The following is a 19,749-nucleotide window of genomic DNA, read 5'->3' on the forward strand; positions in this document are numbered from 1 at the left end:
CCTACTAAGTGAATTGCACCTATATCAACTCGTAATCAACTCACTCATCGTGAACCCTCTATAGAATATCAAGGAAGTTCCAGACTAGAAAGAAGACTTTATGTTGCTTGTATGTTTGTGAAACTTTTGTATATAAATCATTGTTTGCAATAACTATTTGTAATAACCGTTAGTGTAAATTTTATTGTTGTGTGTATATTAAAACGCACTTGTATAAAAGAAAACTTTGTATCAATCTTGTTGGCAAATATCATAAACTGACTATATATCAGATTTTACTTTACTGCTAAATCCGAAGTACAATTTAACTACTAAAATTAAAGTATCATTTAGCTCGGTTTCAGACCATTCGAAATTCTAATTCGTAACACATGTGATAGAAAAGAATAACATGAACACCGGTTTCATTCTCTGTGGTTTAGAGAAACGCTGCTAAGGACGTAGTAATGTGACTTGGTGCTTAATTAATCGGGATGTAGATTATGTAGTTTTACATCTTAATACGTGTATGGTGATCTTTCCTAATCATCTTTGAAATTGGTGTTCCCCGGTTTTGTATCTTTTTGCTAAATGAATATCCTTTCTCGAAAATAATTATGACATAAATGTGTCTGTGGCAGATTTAAACTAGTCGTGAATCAAATGAGTAGATACGAAATATTCATTAATAGATCATTTCATTAATACATGCTAATTTTTATTGTGCCCCCAGTAGCACAACGGTATGTCTGCGGACTTACAACGCTAGAAACCGGGTTTCGATACCCGTGGTGGGCAGAGCACAGATAGCCCTTGTGTAGCTTTGTGCATAATTAAAAACAAACAGACAAACAATTTTTATTGTACAGTATGATTAACCTACTGTACGTTATATATATGAAGCTCTGAAATAAAAGTAAATTATTGCCGCTACAAAAGGAAACAACGAGTAGTTTTCGTAGACCCAAAATATTCATAACATTAGCTACATTTCAAAATAGTGATTGAATATAATGCCACATTTTTCTAATATAATGATTGAATATAACTGCAAACGTTATGTATTTATGTGATAGTGACTAAATATAATGTTACACTTTTTGTAACAATCGCTGAAAATGATATATTTTTTGCAATAGGAACTGAATAATGTATAACATTTTCTGTGTTAGTTATCAATACAATGAATGTTGTCTGAAACATTACGTTATTAGCGGCTGATTAGAATCTCGCGCACTGTGCTAAAGTGACTGAATTTCATGCTATTCTTTATCTAACTGAAAATGATGTTTTTTTGTTGTTTTTTTTGCAACAGGAAGAGAATAGTACGTTAAGGTCCCTCTGTAATATTATGTTCTCTGTAACATTGACTGAAATTCATGTATTTTTGCAATAGAATGGGTATAGCATGTCTATGTGGTGAATGTTCTCTGTAATGGTGACTGAAAATGATGTATTGTTTTAAATGGGAAGGGGATACTATGTAAAATCCCCCTATGTGAATTATTAATGGTGTGTTATGTTCTATGTAATAGTGGCTGGATATAACACACTGTTTCTGAATCAATATCCAGGATATCTTGATAAGATATCTTGTTATTCGTTATAGTGACTAAATGATATGATATTGTTTAACCTTTGAACCTAACAAAGTCGAATTTTTTAACTTATAATCAAAACTAAAGACGTGTTAACATAAAATACACCAGGGCCGTTCAAGAAAATATGAAGTAGTATTTCTTATAGGGTTCAACCAATAAATGTACACTAGAAGCATTGAGGACCTAGATAATCTTATATCCAGTCTTATCATAGTTCCCGTAAACTACACATTGAGGACCAAGATAATCATATATCCAGTCTTATCATAGTTCCCGTAAGCTACACATTGAGGACCTAGATAATCATATATCCAGTATTATCATAGTTCCCGTAAACTACACATTGAGGACCAAGATAATCATATATCCAGTGTTATCATAGTTCCCGTTAACTACAATACAAATATCCAGTCTTATCATAGTTCCCGTAAACTACACATTGAGGACCTAGATAATCATATATCCAGTCTTATCATAGTTCCCGTTAACTACAATACAAATATCCAGTCTTATCATAGTTCTCGTAAACTACACATTGAGGACCTAGATAATCATATATCCAGTCTTATCATAGTTCCCGTAAACTACACATTGAGGACCAAGATAATCATATATCCAGTCTTATCATAGTTTCCGTTAACTACAATACATTTCTTTGTCGTTCTGTAAACTTTGCCATATGAAATCCATAAAATGCAGACGTGGTGTTATGAAACCAATTTTGTACAGCTACTTGAAGAACATCAGTTGGCTGGAAGTGTTATTCACGCAGAACATTCTCAGTATAACCAAAAACATAGAATTATCACCTTGCACATTTTCGAATTTTTGGGTTATGAACAGCCTTTTCACCCTTTGTTCCTGAAGAAAGGGTTGTTCAAAACCAATTATACATATGATACGTTAGCAGGAGACGAATAAAAACCTTTAGCACCATAACCCATTAGCAACAATTCATTCATATTCAATTAACAGAAGAAAAAAATCTTTCTGAACACTCATTGCTTTTATGTAAGGCAATCCAATGGAAGTGTTACACATATAATATAAAGTTTAGTTTAGTTACTACAGAACAACCTTCAGGAAACACGTGAAAGTTAACAAAATAACAAACATTTTATTTATACAATCTACATAGGTCCGTTTGAGATCTAAAAAAATATACTAATTCAACTGTATTAAATCAACAATATGCACGATATTAGCAGTGTTCATGTTATCTGTTTTTATAATTATGCTATATAACAACAGCAAGAAATGTTAGCTTTCCTTTAACAATGACTTAGAATAAATACGTTTTCTGTAATCGTGACTAAAAGAGATGTGCTACATAATATAATGTTGAGTGCACATTGAAATTCTGAACTTGAAATTCAAATGACTGAAAGCCACGAGAAACTTAATTCAGTATTAAGACTACTTAAATATAATTAGCATTATTACTTTTATGCTTCGTAAAGTTCAATGTCAAATTTACTATCATTATTCAAATATTTTATCCGAAACAAGAGGAAACCCTCAATAGCCGCAGCACTTGAAATTCTTTTAGGCAGGATTACAATGATTTAATTTATGAGACCTTTGTTCCCCTTTTTATTAGTTTTGTTACGACAGCGGAAGTCACGCGACGCTGAGAGCATGCGCGCTGGGGTTTCTAGAAGGATCGTGACTTAGTGGGCCCTCTTTTTTTTTAGTATATAAGCCGGAGATAGATTGAAGAGAAATAATTGTTAATTGAGTCAAGCGAGCAGAAGGCACTGTAAGTAAAGTGTGTGAATCGCTGTGAATTATAGCGTGTGTTTATAAAAGTAGTTAAGTTTAAAGTGACTGTGGAAATTCTGTGTATTGCAAAGTTGTATCGAGAAAGAATAAACTAGTTTTAATTAAGAAAGGGTTTGTATCGCTGAAGTTTCTCGCAAAGAATTTATACCGGAAATTAACAAACGACCAGATACGCAACAGTTTTATTTTTTGTAAGCCAGCAATTCCAAGTGTGGGGCGCGCGTATACTCGATTTCATTACTCATCAAGATGTTTACCAGCCTACCCTCAATTTGAAATTCTTTTAGGCAGAATTAGAATAAGTTAAACTATTAGGCCTTGGGCATGGTCAGATACACCAATCAAAATGGTTTGACCTTCTGAGTCCAAAAATGTAATTAGATTTCAAATCGATCACAAAATGACGGAGCTAAGAGCTAAAGGTTTGTACTTGAAAAACAAAACAAAAACCCCAGAGCCATTCTATGAGCCGCTCAGCCGCGGCTAAAATATACTGCTAGGTTAAAAGGTCTCAGTAAAATTAACAGTTAGGAAATGTTGTACTTTTTAGTCTAAGGCAGCAGCTTTGATTCACCAGATATCTTTAGTTCTTTAATATGTCTTATGAATATTGGTTTATCCTTACAAGTATTCTACGAAAAGATAATTATTTACTGCTTGAAAGAAAATTAGTGATAGAAAATCAACATCACTGTCACGATTTATTATGGAACGAACAATCGAAACGTCAGAGAGTTTTGTGTTTATAATTTTAACTAAACTGTATGGGTGATTTTAATTAGAATTTAAAAGACATCTTTATATCATATCAATCTATTTAACACTTACATTGGACGTGAAGCAGAACCCTTCTACTAACGGAAGGCGGTACTCCGTTGGAAGCTATACAGAGGTAAGCTCCCATGTGAACTCGGGTCACCCTTGTAATGTTTAAACTTTCTCCTTCGTATGACGAACCTAATTAGAAATATAAAGAAAAAATATCAGTTCCAGGAAAAGCTAATTAAGTGTCGATATGTATTTAGTGTATCAACCAGGTTTGAATTCTATCGGTTAGAGATATTTTCATTTGTACGGCGAAAATTGACGTTAATCGAAAATACAATCTCATAAGTTTACATGATACTGAAAGAAAAAATAATTTGTCATAGCCTAGCTTTCTGTATAACTTTACTTTTTCCCTGAAATATGCTCATGTCATTTAGTGTGGCAGCTGATTTCTGTAATAATGTTCTCCTATCTATTTGTCTTAATATGGTTTTCACTGCTTTTGAGTGTTTCTTTACGTCCTTTTCAGAGTACAAAATTTGATGAAAAAGTATCTATTTACAATAGTATGACAATGAGTAAAGGTCTTAAATATACTTTTACTTACACTTTATTGTGTAATGTTCCCTCCCCTTTATATTTACACAGTAAAAATATTTTCCAGATAACCTTGCCAGTAGCTGTGGGAAGTAACTCACACAGACACACTAAAAGAGTTCTGACATCAACTTACTTATCAGTTTCTTGCCGATACCCAGAATTAATGGTATTGGTTCATCATCCTCCCGTCGCCATGAGATACTAGGTTCTGGGTAGCCTTTGGCTTTGCATTTCAACGTGACATTTGTCCCTTCTCTGGTGATGATGTCTGAAGTGCTTTGATCAACAATAATGTCTGGAGGAACTATTTAAAAATTAACATTTATAGTTAATTTTTCTTTGTTCTGTAAGTGTAATAAGAGTAGTATTACATTTGCCAGTTTTCTTCACAAAGGTTTTCAAAGGAAAGCTAGCCTTTGGTTGAAAGGGTAGAAAAAAGAAAAAAACGTTTTTTTTTTTCCTAACGTGAATGTTTAGTTAGAGAAACAACTTATTCTCCAGTAGGCCTACATCAACTCAAAATAACTATCCTAATATAAACAGTTAGGTAGAAAAACGACTTGTTCTCCAGCATGCTGTCTATGGAAAACCTAAGTCAACTCAAGATCAATTCCCAAACGTGAACATTTAATTAGAGGAACAACATGTTTTCCAGCAGGCTGTTTAGTGAAAATATACGTTAAAAATTTTTTGCATATTAAAATGTTCATAGAAATTTCCAGTTTTGTTTTTTGTTTATTGTAAATAAACCCTCGTTAGTCAATTTAGTCAAAACATTATTGATATATCTTTAGATTTTATACATCCCTAGATGATGTCTGATTGTAAACTAACGAATGGAAAAGATGGATACAGTAATATTGTTTGTTTGTTTGTTGAAGTTCGCTCAAAGCTACTCGTAAGCTATCTGCGATAGCCATCCCTAACTTAGAAGTTATAGAGTAGAGGAAAGGTAGCTAGTCAACACGTTCCACTCTTTGGCTACACTTTATTAACGCAAAGTGGGACTGACCGTCACATTACAACGCTTCCACAGCTGAAAGAACGACTATGTTCGGTGAGGGGATTCGAATACGCTATCCGCAGATTACGAGTCGAGCGCGCTAGCCACCAGGCCATGCTATGCCCTCCGTAATAATGACTACAGAATCGTACTCGACTGGATGTCATGCAGTTGAAATCAAATTAAAAATTTTACAGTAACATGTTTGTTAATCTACTGCTTCAAGCACCATAATATTTGTTAAAATGAAAGCAAAGTAGCAACAAATAGTAGAAAATAATTCGTTGAAATAAATAAAACAAAATCAACGTTTTTAGAGACCACCGACAATAGAAAAAACCTGAACAACAAGTAGACGACATAAGAGTGAATTATTATTAAATGTGTGTTACTTTCCATGTTGTTTAGAATTGTATTAATTCCAATTGTGATCGCTCACTGTTATTACAACTTACAGTTGTTTAAATTCACGATTAAGTTAATTTATGACTAATCAAATTAATGATTTTCAGTTTTTCTTCAAGAAGTGTCTGTTTTCCTATATTTATAATACTATTAGATATTCTCGACTGTTCATATTAAGTTTAACATGAGAGTATTATTTAGTTTATATAGTGCGAACGTTAAATGAAGTTATTTTTAGAAGCGATAGTTATAGCAAGTTTGCTTACGTAACTGTTTATGAATCATTTGTTGTGTAGATCATTTGTTGTGAATTGGTGTCATGTTACTCAAACCTTTTGAATTTTTCTCGTTTTTTTAATTAGTGCTGTTGCATCTTATTTGTAGTAGTGTGTAGAAAGTTCTAAGCCTCAGTTGGACTATTTATAAATAGCTGTACAAAAATGTGATGGGAAGTTAAGTCAAGGGAAAAGAAAAGATATATATATTAACTGGGTGATCGCGAGTTTAGCCATAAAGTTTGTATATAATGGCAAGTTTTAAAGTGTGATAGTTGTAGATTGTATTTAAATAACAGAGTCGAGAAGAATAATCAGTTGGATTCTAAAGTAATTGAACCAGCCTGTGTAGACTTTTAACGAAAAAGAGAGTTATTTAAAGCTCTGGATTCAACTGTAGTGATGAACTGTGTAACGAACATTTGTATATACGTTTGACTTGTTTTAATTAATATATTATTTTAAAACAAGTGGATTGTGTGATGTTTGTTTATCGTTGAGTTTTGTTTGTCAAATTGGAGCTGTAAAAAGCAATTTCGTTTCATAAATATTTAAGATATTTCAGTTAGGAACCATTGGAAACATATTTTAATATTAGACAGAACAAACAAATAGAAAACCAGACTAATAGACAAATAAACACACTTAACCTTCTAATTGAAAGAAACAATAAGATATATATAGTTTAACAAACCACAGTGACATATAATATATTAAGTCAAGTAACGTTTCGACCACAAGAAATAACACGAAACAGACCAAAAACCCTAATCGCCAAGACGGTCCATTCAGCTGGAAAAGTGTAATCAGTCTAATGTGCATCGCTCTAAGCGACAGATATGATACGCTTAGTATTTATATGTATAAAAAAATGAGTGACCAGTCCACCAGTTTGGGTTCATATATCAATAAACATACTGATTATCGACTTAATACGTTTTTCTCATTTTAATTCATGAGCATTACTTTCTTCCAATTTCCCTAAGCACCTTTCCAATAGTACACCACGTCGAAGAAGATTATTTATCGAGAGACAGCCTGATAATTAAATTTTAACATCGTAGTATTTGTGTTATGAAAATTTACAGGGAACACAACTTTCACAGTGGTCTTCCCTGTTATTGTATACCAAGTGTCGTAGCATCACTGGTATTTCATGCTTGGGAAGAGTGTAAAAATATTAAAAACACGAGCCAAAAGTAAAGCAGAAGTACGTTTCTAAACATGTTGTCATCCTACTCACACTATAGCTACAGGTCAGGTTGCGTAAAAACTAGTAATATTTCTTTTTCCGAAAGCTCTCCTGATCAGAAATAGAATTTTAAGGTTTTGAGGTTAAAGCGTTTGTAAAGCGTACTATAAATGTTAATTATCAAATCCATATCATATTAAATGATTTACTGTGTAGATAATCCTGTGTATCAACATCTCCATTAAATAACTTGTTTTTATTCACAAGTTTTAATGGCTTATTTTATGATTGACAAGCATGTTGATATGTATGCCTATTTTATAAACTTGAATGCAAATTTTCAATTTAATATGAAATAATAGTTGATGTATTTGTGTGTGGAAACACATTTTCCTAATACAATATTAAACTGTTAAACAACGATTTATAAGCATAATGAAATGGTATTAATGGTAACATACTACATGTTTCGACAGAAGACAGACCAATGATGTGACCAAGCATATAATACATTTCCAAAAATAAAACCACTTCATTATGTTTATAAATCTTTGTTTGTTAGTTTAGTATAATATATGATGTATTTCTTCGTGTTTTTACTGCAAACTTCTCTTCCTGTATTGTGTTAAATTGTCACGATAACATAGGAATTCATATTAGGACTCACAAACTTTCTTGAAATTTGTTTGTGTTTAACCGCAAAGTTACACAATAGGCTATCTGTGCTTTGCCCAACAAGAGTATCGAAACCCGGTTTCTAACGATGTAAGCCCGCAGACATACCGCTGTGCTACTGGGGGAGGCACAAAATTTCTAAAATATTTACTATTAAATGTGATCACATTTTAAAAGAATACACACAGGACACAAGGGTTATTTTCAGTCGTCGATATGATCTCGTATCAGAAAGAGAGAAAACAAGAAGGAATCCACAATAGCCGCGGTTGTAATTAGATCTCAAATCGGTCAATTGATGGAGCTATGAGCTAGAAGTTTGTACTTGGAAAAAAATAATAGAGCCATTCTATGAGCCGCTGTGGTGCGACTGAAAATATTTCTAGTTGTAAGTTATAAACTCCGGAATGTGTCTTAAAGTGTGCGGTTAGAAGGAGAAATTGGTAAGTGGCGAGGTTCGATTTTTATTACACTTACATAAATAGGGTCTTGATTAGACTGTCACAAGCACTAAAACAGAGCAACTCTCGTTCGCCTGAGATATCCCTCTGTACATGCAACAACATAACCCCGTGAATAAGAATAGGGAACAACATTATATATGCATTTCAGATAAAAGTTACCTTTTGTAAAAGATAAGATTATTACGAGTATTTAGTAGATTTATATTAAGCTTAAGAAGTAGCTTTGGTCTGAGTATTAACAGTATGGTAACCAGGTTTCTTGGAATATTATTTCTGATATCTATTCTGTGTTAAGTCAGTAGTAAATGTTTTGTTTTTTAACGATAATGTTTACATGAATTTAAGTAAATAATAAATATTAGGTTAACAATTAAGACATTATTGTAATGACAGAAGTTTACACGCGCTATCTTGAACATCACAAGAATATGCATATTGTATTACTTTCACCAGTTAGTTAAGCTACTTTGATCTCATGTTTCACGGACGGATGTTTTACATATACCTTTTTGCACTGTCATAAAACGATTCAATATGCTGTGACGTAGTTTAGAGCATCACTGATTTGATGGAAGTTTTATTCTTGCCCATCTTTTTAACTATTAAAGCAGGAAAAGAAAACCAGCTTAAGTCTCAATAAGCCGAAAAGCATCATTCTCTCACGAGAATATTTTTTTTTTAATTCAGCTCAGGTCGTGACATATTGAATGACCTATTATATAGGCTCAAGAGAAACATTCAGAACATTGTGAATGGCATATAACAAAGCATGCTAATAAACAAGTAGAAATAACATATGCACTCACGTTTGAAAAATAAATAAGCACTGTCATTTACCTGAATAGTAACAGGCTAATTTGTTGCATTATAACTTCTTACCGCACAACAATTGTACAAATCAATCTATGTCAGTAATTACTTAGTTAGATCTACCTAGAACTGATCACATCACCGTTAATTATGATTAACTTGCAGAATTATGTGGCCGCATTGGTAATGCGTATAGTTAGAAACGAACGTTTTGACAAAACAGATTTAAGTATAGTGACAGCCGGCTTTCAACGATCAATTAATCTTGGCAAAATAGCACAACGTCCCATAGTACTTTATTATTCTAATATATTCCACATTGTAGAATCGACTGATAGGCCATTTTACAACAGGAGAAATATATTACGAGTAACTCAAAGACGGTATCCCGCTTTCATAAGTAAAGTGTTTGTCTTGAAACTTGTGATATGCGTGGTAAACACAATTCAAGACATTATTATTCTATGTTCTTGGACACGTTCTTAACTTACACGTACAAATCGAAATACTCTTATCCAAAACACAGAAAAACAGAAGAAAAAAAAAGAGTTATTGGATATTCTGGAATGCTATTTCAGGTGAGATTTGACTGTCTCCTCCTATCATCCTTAAGAACTATCGAACTTTATCACTATTGCTTAAAGTACTCTTCCACATAATAGGCTTTTCAAACGGATTCCAAAGAATAGAAGAAGGTGAAATATTTTTACTTGAAAAAAAAACACAACAACCAGGTATATGAAACTTTAAGGACACAAACCTTATCAAACAATCACGTTAGTAAAGGTTTAAAGTTGGAAGCAAAAAATTCTATGGAAAATCATGATGCATGCTTGTTTCCGTGACATTGTAATTTAGTTCTGTTATTTAGTATAAATAGATCATGTTAAAACCTATGTCTTAGAATAGACACAGGTGTTTGTATTTACAAAAGAAAAGGTTGGTTTAAATTCTCCAAGTCATATATTTTTTGTTATTCCTAAAACTAAATACTCGTAAAATATTATTTTATTAAAATTAATGACAGTTTATTGATCTGACGTGCTTAGAAACAAACCAAAAAAAAAAAAATGCCAGTACAGTAATACAGTTCTACATAAAGTTTGTTTATAAATTATTCTATAAAGTGTAAACATTCTTTCACGAAATTTATTAATTACTACAAAGAATGGTCAGGCGTGGCCTAGGGTTAGCGTGTCTATTATCGCAATATCGCGCTTCGTACTTTGGGGTCGTGGGTGCCCCTATAAGAGTGATGGTCATATCCCACTATTCCACCGAATAAGAGTAGCCCAAGAATTTGCGATGGTTGTTATTGACTATCTCCCTACTCTACTAGTTTAAACTTAGGGAAACTTATGTTCAGATATACCTTGTGTAGTGTTTCGTAAAAATTGGAAATGAACTAAAAAAACGCTTTCCCTTTGGCACAACAAGAGAACGAAGAGTTTGAGAAGATGAATGAATTATCTTTGAATATATTAGTATTTACAAGAAACAAAATAGAAAACTTAAGAGATTTGTTGCATCTCTTCAACTGTTTCGCGATCCTCACACACACCTCGTGATCTACACACCTCGAGATCACTAGTTTGGAAATTGTTAGTTGCAAATGACTGTCTAGTAAACATGATATAGATCAATTTTCCAACTAAAATATGGTGATGGAAACTTCACTGATCCCTAACCTAATATTTGTATATTTTCATTACATTTCTCTAATATCTCTCATTTTCATTTCAATCTATCATGGCTATATTTGTCCTAAACATCATAATATCTTATCTCCGTCACTCAAAGCTAGCAGTAATTTTATTTGTTTCTCTGTAGAATTTTGCGCAAAGCTAATCGAGGGCTATCTGCGCTAGCCGCTCCTAATTTAGAAGTGAACTAGAAGGAAGGCTGCTAGTAAACACCACCCACCGCCAACTTTTGGACTTCTCTTTACCAAAAAAGTGAGATTGGCCGTCACATTATAACACTCCACGGCTGAAAGGGCAAGCGTGTTCGGTGACGAGAATTCGAACCTGCGACTCACAGATTGCAAATCAAGCGCCCTAACCACCATGCCATGCCTGGCCTGTTAACAATAATTCTAACCTATCTACTCAGGTCACTTAAACGTTTACAGAATACTACCAAATATATTTTTGAGCATTTAAAAATAATGATCAAAGCTTAAATCTAAATTAAACATCTTAACAGACATAACTAGTATGATCGTAGTCATTACAACACCATGAAACAACAAAACAAACTTCAAACTTACTATTTTAAATATTCCATTTTATTTAACTGATAGACCTTGCTGTAATCCTGATACATCACAATTACCAACTTAAATATCACTCATGGACATGGCTTAACTTTGGTATATAAACACTAATAAATTCATTGGAATATAATATAGCATTGACTAATTAGTTTAGCTATACAAACGTATAATATCTCGTTTTATTCGTTAAACGAACGTAGAATCTCTAAATCATCACATAAAATATCTGTATAATTCCACTGTGTAACCTACTAATCTGATGTGATTTATATTGTAATATGTCCTAGGAAATACTCAAGGAAACTCTCCTGGTTAATCAGCATGGACATCATTAAGTACGTCTTTACATTATCACAATAAGTAAAACATACTTTGTTTACCTATTACTATACTAACCTAGGACGTCTAGGTATCCCACTTGGCTTATCATGGGCACCGTGTTGATCTGACACATATAACCTCCACGATCTGACTCTTTCACATCTTTGATGTGAAGAATAAAGTTTCTATTGTCACTATGACTGAGGCTGATTCTGTAGTTTCTTGTGATCACGTGTTGATGAATTGTAAGGATTGCCTTCGTCTCCACTCGAATCCAAGCTGCCTGTATTTTCATTATTTGGTTAAATTAACGTACATAGAAAATAAGTTTATCTACATGTACGTATAAATAAATACAAACAAAATAACCTACATCACATTACTGCTGATTATATTAATCTATTCTTTTTACTAATGGTTGAAGATATTATACCTAACTGAAACCGAACTTGAGTTGTAAATGTAGTTCTACTTACTCTGTAAGCTCCCAGTTCGTTTACCAAACACGGGATGTTCGCATCTCTTCCTAATGCCATGGTAACATTTGGTATAGGTCCTACAAAGACAGGCATTTTGTCTGTTTCTTTCTTCATATTGATAACTGAAAAAAATAAAAACGCCTTTTTTACAGCTGTTTTCTGAGAAACTTTTAGAAGCTCATCGATAAAATCAATTAGTGTTAATTGAAATATTTCAAATTGCACATTGAAACTAATTTATCACTGATGTTGGTCGAGCGTGGCCAGCAATTAGCGTACCGGATTATTAATATGAGGGTTCAAGGTTCGGGTCCCGCTGCCCCAAACATGCGCTCTACCCTTTAGGGCCTTGGGTGCGTTATAAGAGCGACGGTCAAATCCCACTATTCGATTAGAATAGCCCAATCATTTTCGGTGGGTGTTCTAGTCTATCAGTTCAAAATTAAAGAAGACTCACGCATATATAAACATTCTGTAGCTTTGTGCGAATATCCAAAACAAACAAATACTACTGAGACCTGATTGTCTGTGGCTTCATTCCGTTAATAAGTAGGCTCTCTTTCATAAGGATTCTCTATTTAAAATTCAGCTTTAGTGGATATGTTAAAGTACTTTAAATGAATAATTATGCTACGCCCATCTTCATTCTTATATGTTCTGGATTCTGAGCCACCTAGTGACGGAACTGGCACACCTTGAGAAGAACAACAGTTTCAGTGATGCTACTTTTATTACAATACAGAATTTGTTTTAGCTATAAGTGAAGTAGAAATAGTGTTATTTAGATTAGTACTTGTGTTATGAAGTTCGGGTAAGAATCGGTTGGGGGTTTAGAGAGGTGAGAAAGCGGCCAGATTTTCGTCAGTTCATAAAGGCTTAGGTTATTATGGCACTAAGTGGTTAGAGAATTATTGGAAGGATCGATCGCCTCTCTTGTTTAGCTGCTGTGGAGCTTACGGAGCCCCCCTATGATTATGAGCGTTAGAATCCTATTTACGGAGCACAGGTGTGTAAGACAGAAAGAGACCTGTTGGCATGGTTTTAAAAAATAAATATAAAAGGCAGCGTTTAACAGAAGAAAGAAAAGACTGTGAGATTAAGAGCGAATAAACAAGCCTATTGAGAAAAGGAAAAAACATATTCTAAGATTTATTTTTAAAAACTATTTCTTAAAACATCTGATAGAATGAACTATGATGTGTTTGTGAAAAAGTCAGCTGACAATCATCGTGACTCTTAAGCCTGCGATAGCTGCAAGATTTTGTACTTTTTAGCCACCAGGTGAGTTTACTTGTCCCATGGCAAGACCTGAAACATAATGAAAATAGAATAACCGCCTGTTACAAGATACCTTTTGATCATATAAAGAACAACGATTGTTTTGGCTCAAATCGTCAGTTTTAGATTAATTATTTTTGAGTTATCATGAACGATCTCTCAAATGAAGCTTCCAAATTAAGTTGGTTTTTAGGGTGTCCCGATACGATGTAATTAAATACGAAACTTATTATTCACTAATACTGGGAATAAATATTAGACTCAGAACCTGTAACATCTGAAAAAAGTACCTGTTAAAACATGCTCTACAATAACACCTTTGCAAATTTTGTATTTTTCACTGAGATTGCGAAACCCTTGACATAAAATTGTTAAACATATTTTAAAATTCTTAGTTAGCATTGTGTTTTGTAGGTCAGAATGGCGGAGCTGTTGGATATTTTTTATATACATTTGTATTGTTAATTAGAATTCAAAATATATATAACCAAGATTATACAAAAAGAAGTTATTATTTCTTAAATTCTAAATTTTTGGCGCAGTATTATTCTTTTTCAACCTTTTTTGATCAAATTGTCTTGATCAAGTAACAGTCTGTGAATTATCTATTTGTTTGCTCTATAGCATAACGTCAGTCATTCATTGATGCTTTCAATCTCTGAACAAAAGGTTTGTGAAGCGAATCCAAATATCCCGAAATGTCCTCAAGATAAAGCAAACGTTTTGAAATCAATCAAAAACACATAATAATCTAACAATAACTATTCAGAAATCAATAGCAGTAGGGTACACAAGTCATATTTGAGTGGCGTGAACGTTAGCTTCTTACAGGTATGTATATATAGAGAGATAATCAATATATTCAATACATGATGGGTACAAGAGGATTTATTACATGCTAAAGTGGATGTAAGTAACTAAACTAACAGGCACTACCGAATCATTCCTATTCTGTATGCATGTGTTTCTATTGAATTACGTTAACGGGAAATATTTCGAAAATAATGATAACGATTTATAGAGTACTTGTATACAAACAGATTGTCATTAAATTGTACGATTACTTAGACATAACTCAAATAATCGTATTTGTTGATTTTTGAAAAACTTTAGCTTTGAATGGTAGATGTAAATAAATCCTATACCAAGACGTTTCACTTCTTCAGCGAATCTTCCTGTTGGTGAAAGACATTCCACAAACCGAGAAAGCTTCGCGAAGTGAAACGTTGTGATACCAGATTTGTTTTCGGTTTCTCGAGAGACACTAAAGTTTTTTTTAATGTTTTAAGAAATACTCGGGTTCTCTCGTCAAATGTATTTATCATATTGATTCCTCTGTTTCTGTTGTTTAATGGATTGTGTTGTAATTACTGACAGATACTGACCTTTGTATTGTCGGTAATTTTAGGCATGAGAGTATTAATGATACAGATTACCATACTTGTTAGTTCTACTGCCATTTGAATAACCAGAATACCAGAAGGCGAAAGCCATGATGAATATGAAGAACAACACTTGAGAAAATGTGCAGGTTATCAGGTTACTGTTGACTTGACGAATGGAATCCGGCCATGAAAGGAAACTCTTGACGGATCTTGTAGCTCTAAGTATTAGTGTGAAAAGTTTATCTCTCTCTAACTGCTATGGACACATATGTTCCTTTTTAGAGCACTGCCATGAGAATTTGGAATTATGTAACGCCATGAAGAAAGAATATTCCTCTTTAAAAACCACAGTGTTTACCAATTTCAATTTCAGATAAATAATGAAATAGTAAAGCATGTCTATTTTGTTTTTTTAATGTGTATTTAAGAATAAAGAAATCCGGAAGAAATCTTTATTTATAAATATGGTACTGAAATAGTTAATACTCTAAAGGAACTGTTTCTGTGATCTAAGTAGCCAGTAAATAATATTAGTCTGTAATATATAGACGTGAGAGTGAAATAGATAATATTGAAAGCAACTGTTTCTGTGATATAAGTGGCCACAGTTTCTATAATCCCAATAAATAGTGTCATTTAGTAAACAATTAATATTAATACATATTGAAATGAATAAAAACTCTATAACCCGAGCGCTTTCGAAAGGTGGACCTTTCTTCTTCAGGGGCAAACTGAGAACAAAATACAGAACAATTTATTATAAATGTGATACGCTCTGTATATTACTGCAAACAGTTATTATTTAAAATGAAAGTAAATATAGTTTTGAACATGAAAAATAAATACTTATTATATACACAAACATATATATAGGCACACAGAAGTAACACAGCAGTTAAGTTAATTTTAACATCTAAAGGAAAGACAACGCAAGAAGTGCATCTCCCTAACTTTATTGGCATTTAAAAAAAAATTCCAGTCAATAAGCGAAAAACAAGAAGTGTTAAACAAAGGACACGATAAAACTATGGTATATGTGAGAATGGTAAACGTACCCTCGGAAGAGAAGTGTCTACTAAAGTTGGACAGATCCACACAGTGGTGAGGATATATCTATCAGATCTAGTCTCTGTTCGCAAGAGTGAACTGCACTAGATGCTAATACAATCAGTGCTATCTAGAGTGCATAAGTTACATACTTTTCTTACGAGTATTGTAGGTAGATAAACTTAAACTTTTAAATCTAATATCTTTCCACTTAATCGTACAGTTATGTGTATACTTTCAAGAACTTTACATTTGGTGATATAAAATGGATTTAAAAGTAAAGAAAGGAAGATATTGACTTTTTACGAGATATTTTATTAAACTTAAATGTTTAATACATAACTATATCATGAATAGTGAACATAGCCATATTATCGAATTCTAGGTTTGTAACCAAGTGAATTAACGATTCATATTAGACCTATTCAGATATTATGATTAGTAGTTTACTCACAGATGACATAACAATATGCGTAGTTTGTTAAGTATCTAGGTTTTCGCAATGATATAAAAATGTGAGAAAGGAAGATTTGGCACATCCTTAAGCAATACGTGCGCAAAATCTTATAATTTAATATTTAAGAAGAGTGAAGCAAATAAACAAAGTAGGCGTCATATAGTAGTGGAATGTAAGCAATGGGCTGTATATGCAGGTGAAACTCTACTTATCATCAGTAGTTTCTCAGCGAATTGTAGGTATATACGTTATAAAATCATTTAAAGATTGTAAAACTGTACTTAAAAGCTGGGAGGGACATAACATAGATGTTCAGTAGGTGATCAGCTGGTGCAAAAATGCTTCTCGGAGTGGATACAGTGGTAGCGAGAACATCGGAGAAGATGAGATTGTGGTCACGAAAACATTGAAGACCTCGGGATCCTTGCAGCAACAAAGGATCATGAGACCAACGGTATTCATGCAATAAAGTGGAAAAGTGATGTAACAGATCTACAGCTGTACGAGGTAAGGCTGGTTTATGGGGAGCTGAAGAAGAAGTCGGTATGTGTAAAGCACTGGCATCAGAGGGAAGAGTGGTGAGTAAGGTGGCAAAGGAGTCAGCATCGGCTGCTGTAGTAAGAGGTTGATCCATATCTGGTATAGCATTAGTAATGTGTGAAGCATAAGGTTTCCAGACCGCAGAACGAAAATTGAGATGAGTCCAACGGGAAGCACGAGGAACAGACAAGGACTGCGAACGGACACAAAGTTCTAAGGGGAGATGATTCCTACCCACCGGAGGACACATCTGGAGAGTGATAAAAGAAACCAGGTTGGAAGAAACAAAGACAATATCAGGTGACGAATGAGAAATTGGACGACTAGGGGTAGGCAGAGGTAGCAAAGAACCAGAAAGAGAACATAAGGAGGACTGAAAACTGGCAAGTTTGACAGAGGTCCTACTGTGGTAGTTGACATCAGCAAGAAGAATATAGCTGTGAAAAGAGTGGCCCAGAAAGGAGAGAAAGGCATTGGGCGAGGGAACTCTGGGACGAATGTAGATAGTTGCAATAGTGATGATACGAAATGGGAAGTAAACAGTGGCTACCAAATGCTCAGGGTAAGTGGACTGTGGAAAGGAATGTAGGTGCATGGAAAGGCGAGTACATGTAGTGATTGCCACACCTCCTCGGGCCCGGCCCATAGGATGATCATGGCTATGAAGAGTGTACCCTGACAGTGGATCCTTTGAGTGGGTTTCAGAAGAGTTTCATTAAGGAGAACACAATCATAGGAGCCACCGTCTAACAAGATCTCCAAGAGGGGGAGGTTATGAAGAAGAGAGCGAATATTAACAAATAAAAACTTCAACTTGTAGTCTCTGCCGGATCCCATAGACGACAAAATAGAAAGTGAGAGTTAAATCCAGAATAAGTGGTCTGCATGTGAAGGCAAAAGACAGTCTTAGCAGCATGGATAATATTATCTAGAATGAACTTACGTTGGAATGGGAGGACATTCTGTAGTATCAATGTGATGAAACAGATGATATCCTCTGTGGTTGGATACATAGCAACAGAGTTGTCCAGAGGGGTAATGGTATCGGTGGTATGCACTGGAGCAACATTAGCAGGATCATTAGACATGGAGGTAGGTTTATCCTGACACTTAAAGGAGTAGGTAGGATGATCAAGATGGTAAGTGTTGCAGAGGGGAGGAGAGCTTAAGTGAGAACGTTAGTGAAGGAGATGAGATCTGCGATAATGAGAACAAACTGGTTGGTTAGGGCATTTAGCAGTGGTATGTGAGTTGTATAATAGGCACCTCTCACAGCGCAGAGTCTGGGGAGCTGGGGAACGAAAAGCTTCAACCCAATGGCGTTGATGGAAAAGAAATGCTCCATTAGACAGGAGATGATCTATAGTGTCACTATTCTCAGCCAAAACATGAATCATGGACCTGAGGAATTTTGAATGCAAATGGCACGCTTGACTGATATATTTTCAAGTAGAAGTTCGGAAAGGATCTCTTTTTTCAGTGATGCCAGGATCCACACCACAGATGACAGAGAGAAAAGAGGTGTACAACGAGGAGGAGGTTGTTGTTTTAGAGAAGGGGAGCGAAGTTGAGTGAGCATGGTAGATTGACCTAGATTAAGCAGTCCCATTTTGTTACACAGTATATCACACAATTGAGGGTTACCAGTTTTCACAATTATGCCATTTCTTGTTGGAATTAGTTGATGAAAGTCAGAACGAAGGCAGTATTTAGAAAGTTCGAGAAAGAGGGTCCTGGTAGAGAAATACAGGGGATCCATGCCCGAAAGTAGGAGCACAGTAATCTGAGAAGCTTCAGTAGTTTCTACAGGTCCGAGTGCTTCACCAGAATAGCCAGAGTGATTGGAGGCAGGAATGGCAGACGAAATAAAACCAGCACGAGAAAGTAGAGGTAGTTGAACCAGTGGACGATGATGGGGCAACGGCTGCATACGACAGTCGCGGGACATCTCACGTAGTAGAAGAGCTATCCGAATCCAAGCAGTTGGCCCAGGATGGAGAAACACCAAGAGTTGCAGTCTTTTGAGGTACACCCTCCGTGGGTCGGGAATAAGGCTTCGGACGAACACGACGAGGCGACTGACCCGGTTGGTCCGACATAGTTAAGTGCTCAACAACTTCAGGCAAACCAAAATGCATGGATACAAATAAAAGGTATTAACCAAGTAAGTAATAACTGTCAAATACACTCACCAAAATGAACCGCACTCGAGTAACAGTATGAACTGCAGAACTGATATCGAATCCGATCTTTTCAATCTCGAAACAATTGTTCTAAAATCAAAATTTCCGAATCCCTGTCGATCATCATGAAATATCAGCCCAAACCAAGCTTTTATAGTAGTGAGGTATCAAAAATCGAACTGGTATATTTAAGTGTTTTACATTCACAAAAAAGAAACCTATCATTCTAT

At 34.4% G+C, this 19,749-nt stretch overlaps 1 protein-coding gene across 2 annotated transcripts in view; it reads right to left on the minus strand.

Annotated features, from left to right (window-relative positions):
- Positions 1-19,749, minus strand: part of LOC106462761 (lachesin-like) — a 96,447-nt gene that overhangs the window by 13,191 nt on the left and 63,507 nt on the right. Inside the window, exons 2-5 of one of the 2 annotated variants that reach the window (XM_022390091.1) lie at positions 12,627-12,751; positions 12,226-12,433; positions 4,864-5,025; positions 4,191-4,319 (exon numbers count right to left, since the gene is read on the minus strand). In XM_022390091.1, coding sequence (XP_022245799.1) covers positions 4,191-4,319; positions 4,864-5,025; positions 12,226-12,433; positions 12,627-12,751 — 624 coding nt within the window. Of the gene's footprint in view, positions 1-4,190; positions 4,320-4,863; positions 5,035-12,225; positions 12,434-12,626; positions 12,752-19,749 lie in introns of both variants that reach the window. The other variant, XM_013922713.2, reaches the window with a different exon arrangement.

Source organism: Limulus polyphemus, unplaced genomic scaffold (genome assembly GCF_000517525.1).
Source record: "Limulus polyphemus unplaced genomic scaffold, Limulus_polyphemus-2.1.2 Scaffold1243, whole genome shotgun sequence".
NCBI lineage: Eukaryota > Metazoa > Arthropoda > Merostomata > Xiphosura > Limulidae > Limulus > Limulus polyphemus.